This window comes from Nicotiana tabacum, chromosome 14 (genome assembly GCF_000715075.1).
Source record: "Nicotiana tabacum cultivar K326 chromosome 14, ASM71507v2, whole genome shotgun sequence".
NCBI lineage: Eukaryota > Viridiplantae > Streptophyta > Magnoliopsida > Solanales > Solanaceae > Nicotiana > Nicotiana tabacum.
The window spans coordinates 14,371,515-14,378,082 of NC_134093.1; the positions used below are offsets into that span (position 1 = coordinate 14,371,515).

The 6,568-nt window shown below is 38.8% G+C and overlaps 1 protein-coding gene across 1 annotated transcript; it reads left to right on the forward strand.

The window, feature by feature from the left end:
• The first annotated feature begins 1,323 nt into the window (after window positions 1–1,323).
• Window positions 1,324–3,714, forward strand: LOC107796183 (ethylene receptor 2-like). Its single transcript, XM_016618926.2, has 2 exons — window positions 1,324–3,075; window positions 3,158–3,714. The coding sequence occupies exons 1-2, from the start codon at window positions 1,342–1,344 to the stop codon at window positions 3,683–3,685; spliced, it is 2,262 nt and encodes a 753-aa protein (XP_016474412.1). The 5' UTR covers window positions 1,324–1,341; the 3' UTR covers window positions 3,686–3,714.
• Window positions 3,715–6,568: the final 2,854 nt, after the last annotated feature.

Below are 6,568 nucleotides of genomic sequence, written 5' to 3' on the forward strand. Positions count from 1 at the left end.
TGAAACGTTTGAAACTTGCATTGGAACGCAGAAGAGAAAGTGTTGGTCGTAAAATATTCGGAGAATTAGAGAAGTTTCATTTGCTTTTTCTCCTTAATTTTCTAACTGTAAGAATGTTCTTATTTTAATTTTTTTATTTTTATTAAAGATACTTTTTTTGCATGCCTTAGTTCTTGTTAGTGAATTTTAACTTTCATTTCAAAGTTGTTTGTGGCAAATCATTGTGTTCTGGTGATTATGGTTGAGGTGGATAATGACTTCATATAGTCCGTCTTTACTAGTATTAGTTTGTGAAAGTTATAACTTTCAATTTTTTTATTTATTGATAGTTGTTATTTTCATTGGAAACAACCTCTCTACCTCACGATAGTGCTAAGGTCTGTGTGCACATTATATTCCTCAGACCCCAATTGTGGGATTATACTGGGATAGTTGTTGTATTGATAGTTGGTATGTGATAGGGAGCCTGAAATTTGAACAAAAAATTCGAACATTGTTGGTGGAAGTAATTTTTCAACTACTTCCACATTGACAAAGGAATTCAAAAACTTATATATATATATATATATACGAAAAATTGGTGTTTACCCTATTTGTGCAGTGCGATTTTCCATTAGAGTGGATTCAATTGAACCTAGAGGCGGATTCAGGATTTAAACTTTATGTGTTCAACCATAAAGGCTCTTAGCATTGAACCCATTATATCTGTAAATTTATGGGTTCAGGCATACCATTTGTTACAATTTAATGAATTTTTATACATAAATTTATGCTCCGCGTCAAAAGTTATGAGTTCAAATAAAACCATGGCCGCTACTCTACGCCCCCTGATTGAACCCCCTTCCTTGTCTGTGGCTCCGCCACTGCGTTGTAGGCTCCGGTTTTAGAAATTAACACAACATTGAAAATGGATGTTGGTGCATGCATTTGTATATACATCTGTGAGGTTTTTTATTGTTGTTTAAAGCCTTTCTGTTTCTTTAATTTGTTCATTTGCTATGTAACTGGTAAAGTTGATGCCATGTGACCAAGAGGTCACGAGTTCGAATCGTGAAAACAGTCTCTTGCAGAAATGCAAGGTAAGGCTTCGTACAATAGACCCTTGTGGTCCGGCCCTTCCACAGACCCCGCGCATTGCTGGAGCTTAGTGCACCGGGCTGCCTTTTTTTGTTCGTTTGCTATGTACTTGAACGTGTTGTTGAACAAGAATTGAATCTTGACAAGTCGTCTCTTGAATGTATGGTTGGATTTGTTAGGTCTCTGATAACACATTAAGGCAGCATTTGGTGCTGAAAAGAACAATTCCAGTAAATGGAAAGAAGACTTGGTCCTTCAGTTGACATGTTAAAGGCAATGGCATCTGGATTTTTTATCTTATCGTTCCTAGTTTTCGTATCGAAAGCTGATAGTGGCTTTACTGAGTGTTATTGTGATGGTGATGAGAGATATTGGAGTATGGACAGGATTTTATGGTACCAGAAAATGAGTGATCTCTGTATTGCAATACCTTATTTTGCAATCCCAATTGAGATAATTTGCTTTGTCAGCTGTTGTAACTTTCCCTTCAAATGGTTGCTTTTTCAAATGGGAGCATTCATTACATTCTGTGGGTTAACTCATTTTCTCAATTTCTTGGCTTTCGGTCGCCACCCCACATTTCAGCTTGAGCTTGCCATTCTTGTTTCCAAAATCTTCACTGTCGCGATCTCCTGGATTACTGTTTTTACCCTTGCCAAAATCATCCCTTTGCTGCTTAAAGTTAAGGGAAGAGAGTTTATGTTGCGAAAGAAGGCTTCGGATCTTTACCGAGAAGTTGGAATAATAAAGAAGAAAACGGAAGCTGGAATGCATGTTCGGATGCTTACACAAGAGATCCGAAAGTCACTTGATCGTCATACAATACTATTTACAACTTTGGTTGAGCTATCGAAGATATTGGATTTGCAGAATTGTGCTATTTGGATGCCTAATATGAACAAAACTGAGATAAACCTGACTCATGAGCTTACGACGAGGAACTTTTCCTGTATGCCTATCCCAACCAGTGATTCAGATGTAAAAGAGATAAAGCGGAGTGATGGTGTAAAGATACTTGACGCAGACTCTCCACTCGCTGTTGCAAGTAGTGGAGGGAGTTGTGAGCCGGGAGAAGTGGCAGCAATCAGGATGCCACTGCTGAGGTTGTCGAATTTCAAAGGTGGAACTCCTGAGATTGTCCCGCAATGTTATCCAATCCTGGTTTTAGTTCTTCCTAGCGGAAAAGGTAGATCTTGTAGATCTTGGTGTAACCAAGAAATCGAGATAGTTAGGGTTGTAGCCGATCAGGTTGCCGTGGCTCTATCCCATGCTGCGGTTCTTGAGGAATCTCAACAGATGAGAGACGCGTTGATAGAACAGAATCAAGCTCTGCACCAAGCGAAACAGGACGCTCTTAGTGCAAGTCAAGCAAGGAATGCATTTGAGAGTGTTATGATCCACGGGTTGAGAAGACCTATGCATTCAATTTCAGGTCTACTCTCCATGTTGCAGGATGATGACAAGTTAAGTAAAGAGCAACAGCTTCTTGTCGATACGATGGTTAAAACCAGCAAAGTCGTGACAACCCTAACGGATGAGGTGATGGATACTTCAGAAAAGGGTGGTTTGAGATTCCCGTTGGAGATGAGGCATTTTCAGCTACATTCCTTGATAAGAGAAGCCGCTTGTCTTTCCAAGTGTTTGTGTACATTTAGGGGTTATAATATTGGCATTGAGATTGACAGATCTTTGCCTAATCATGTTATGGGTGATGAAAGAAGAGTGTTTCAAGTTATACTTCATATGGTTGGAACTCTTTTGAAGGGCAGCGCTGGCGGGTATCTCACCTTTAGAGTTTTCCCGGAAAGTGGAAATGATTTAAGTTGGAAAACAAGGAGATCAAATGATGATATCTATATCAGGTTTGAAATTTGCACAAGTATTAAACGATCTCAGCCCGAGGGCATAACATCCTCATTACCACATTGCACCCAAAGATACTGCAGTGATGAGGTTGAGGAGACCTTGAGCTTTACTGTTTGTAAAAAGCTGGTTCAGGTATGGATCACACTATCATAAGTAGCTTTGTTTTTCATGTTTTTAGAGTAACTTCATTTTTGGTATGCAAAATGTTAATCAGTTGATGCAAGGAGACATCTGGATAGTCCCCAATCGCGAAGGTTTTGATAAAAGCATGGCTGTTGTTCTTGGCTTTCAAATTCTTCCATCTAGTACCATAGCCAAACCTGAGCCTGATCACTCGCATTCTCTTCTCCACGGTGTCAAAGTTCTATTAGCTGACTCTGATGATGTGAATAGAGCTGTAACGAGGAAGATGCTCGAGAAATTAGGATGCATTGTTGCTGTAGTTTCGTCTGGATACGACTGCCTTGGTGCTCTTGGCACCGATGTGTCCTCGTTTCAAATTGTCCTGTTGGATCTTCACTTGCCTGATTTAGATGGCATTGAAGTTACAATGAGAATTCAAAAGTTTCGAAGCAGTAGCTGGCCGTTGATCATTGGTTTAGCTGCAACTGCTGATGAAGATGTAAGTGGAAGATGTCAGCAGATTGGAATGAATGGAATTATATGTAAACCAGTGCTCTTACCAGGAATTGCTAATGAGCTTCAGAAGGTCCTGCTCCAGGCAAGCAGAGTCATGTCATGATCTCTTTTTTATAAGCAAAAAAAGTAGTCAAAAGTCAAATGGTTATAGAAACTTTCTTCAGTTCATTTCTGTTCACATAATTGTTTAAGCTCTATAGCCTTTTGCTGAAGCATGCTAGCATCTGCTCATTCAGTTTATATTGAAACTTGACAATTTGGTACATCTATGTTGCGTGGACTCTCTAACATGTCGGATCCTCCAAAAATACACTGCTTTTGGACAATCCGACACACACCCAACAACTTTTTCGAAGAGTCCATGCAACATTAACTAACATGTTCGGGGAATGTTAAGAGATAACTTGTGAATTGCTATATTTCAGTTTGTTCCAACACAAAATATCCTAAGGCAGAGCAGTGAGCAGATAGCATTCAATATTCCAGTAAGCCACATATTCCTTCATCGGAGCTAAGCTTCAGATAACTTATATTTTCTGCAGACAGTTTATGTTGTTTATTTGATGGGAGCCTTGGAGCAACGGTAAAGTTGTCTCCATATGAGCTATAGGTCACGGGTTCGAGCCGTGAAATCAGTCATTGATGCTTGTATCAGGGTTTGCTGCCTACATCATATCCCTTGAGCTGCAACACTTTCGTGGACCCTTTGTGAATGGGGATACTTCATGCACCGTGATGCCCTTTACGGGAAAAGAAACCTAGGACTGGTTAGTAAATAGTACTTAAAAGACAATAAAATATGACTTTGTTCAATAGGATATAATTTCCTTCTTTTTGCGCCAGCCACAAAGCAACCCTAGCTAGTTCTCTTTAAGTTGGGGCAAGAAAGCACTTAAGATAAAAGGCATTGATGTTTCTTACCAAAGCTATACTAGGAACTATGTTATTCGAACTCTTCAAAAATGTTGTTGGGTATGTGTCGGATCCTCCAAATTTAGTGCATTTTTGGAGGATCTGATACGGGTGCGGCAGCACTTTTAAAGAGTCCGAACAACATAGACTAGGACTATAGAAGTACTAGATATGTCCCACATATGGAGTATTCCATAAAAGATCATGTTGTGGGAATGTTGTGCTTGTTAAAGGTTAAATTAAATATATAGGCGGTCATTAAAGTTGTTATCAATTTTCATTTAAATACCTTAATTGAGACATTTTTCATGTTAAACACTCAATATATGTCTAAAATATGCCTATTAAACACAACTTTAAGATTATGCCTATGTCTAAATCAAAACTACATACCACATTTGTCATTTGAAATTCAAAGAGATTGTTGTGGATTAAAATCCATGTTTCTAGATGCATTTTATAGAGGTCGATAAGGAGTTTCAAGAAAATGAGAGAGTATATATACCGTAATTAGGACTTGAACCCGCAACCTAATGAGAATTTTGAATTATGTTTACCATTAAACTACGAACTTTTTTTCCTATGTGCACATTATAATATTCCAACGAAAGGGATTCAATTGAATGACGCGAGCAAGCTTCTCATAAGCTATTCATATAGTTATAGAGTTATAGCTTATCCCCTTTAATTTTTCTCTGATTTTCGTGCTGCATCACATTTAGTGGAGTTGGCACATGACTGTAAAGATCAAATGGGAAAAAGAAGAACACAAAAAGGGAAATAAAGTGAGTTGTCTTGTATGAAAAATTGACTTTCTTTGCCCTAATCATGTTGTGTCTCTACCAAAAATTGAGCAATTGCAGTGCTGGAAACTGAATATGCAAATATCTTTCTTTTAATCTTCAAAATTGAAATAAAAGTATCCTTGTATAGTTGTATTATAGTAATTTGAGAAGAATACAATGATATATACAAAATGGAAGGCAAGCAAAGTGATCAGATAAATTACTTCTCCCTAATTACTCTTTGTAAAGCACCTTATTTTATAGAAGGGTGAAGGTTAAACTGACATCTACCAGTTCAACAATTATTCGGTATTATCCCACACCGTGGGGTCTGGGGAAGATAGTGTATACAGATATTACTCCTACCTTGTGAGGATAGAGATGATGTTTTAAATAAACCCTCGACTCAGGAAAGCATGAGCACCACATTAATGAAAAATATAGACAAGAAGGAATAGCACCAAAAAGCCATATAAAAGCAGAATAAAAACAACAAGATAGTAAGATTATCAACAATGAAAGAAAACAACGGTTAGTCATAAAAATCTACTACCAATAGAAAATGAGATAGCGTACTAATACTATTGTTATGAACACTCTAGACTACCCACCTTACTACCCTAATCATCGACCTCCATACCTTACTATCATGGATCACGTCCTCGGTCAACTGAAGCTGCGTCATGTCTTGCCTAATTACTTCTTCTTTGTCCTACCTCTACCTCTCCGTAGGCCCTTCAATGTCAACCTCTCACACCTCCTCACTGGGGCGTATGTGCTCCTCCTCCTCACATGACAAAATCACCTAAGCTGTGCTTCCCGCGTCTTGTCCTCAATAGGGGCCACACCCACCTTGTCACGAATAACCTCATTCCTAATCCTATTTAAGCCGGTGTGCCCGCACATCCATCTCAACATCCTCATCTCTGCTACCTTCATCTTTTGGACATGAACGATCTTGACTGGCCAACACTCAATCTCATACAGTATAGTCGGTCTGACCACCACTCTGTAGAACTTTCCTTTAAATTTAGGTGGAACCTTCTTGTCATACAAAACACCGGAAGTGAGTTTCTATTTCATCCATCCCGTACCAATACGATGTGTGACATCTTCATCAACCTCCCCATTCCCCTGAATAATAGACCCAAGATACTTAAAACTTCCTCTGCTAGGGATGACTTGCGAGTCCAGCCTTACCTCCCCTTCCTCTCCCTGAGTCTCACTACTAAACTTATACTCTAAGTATTCTGTCTTGGTTCTGCTCAACTTGAAACCTTTAGACTCCA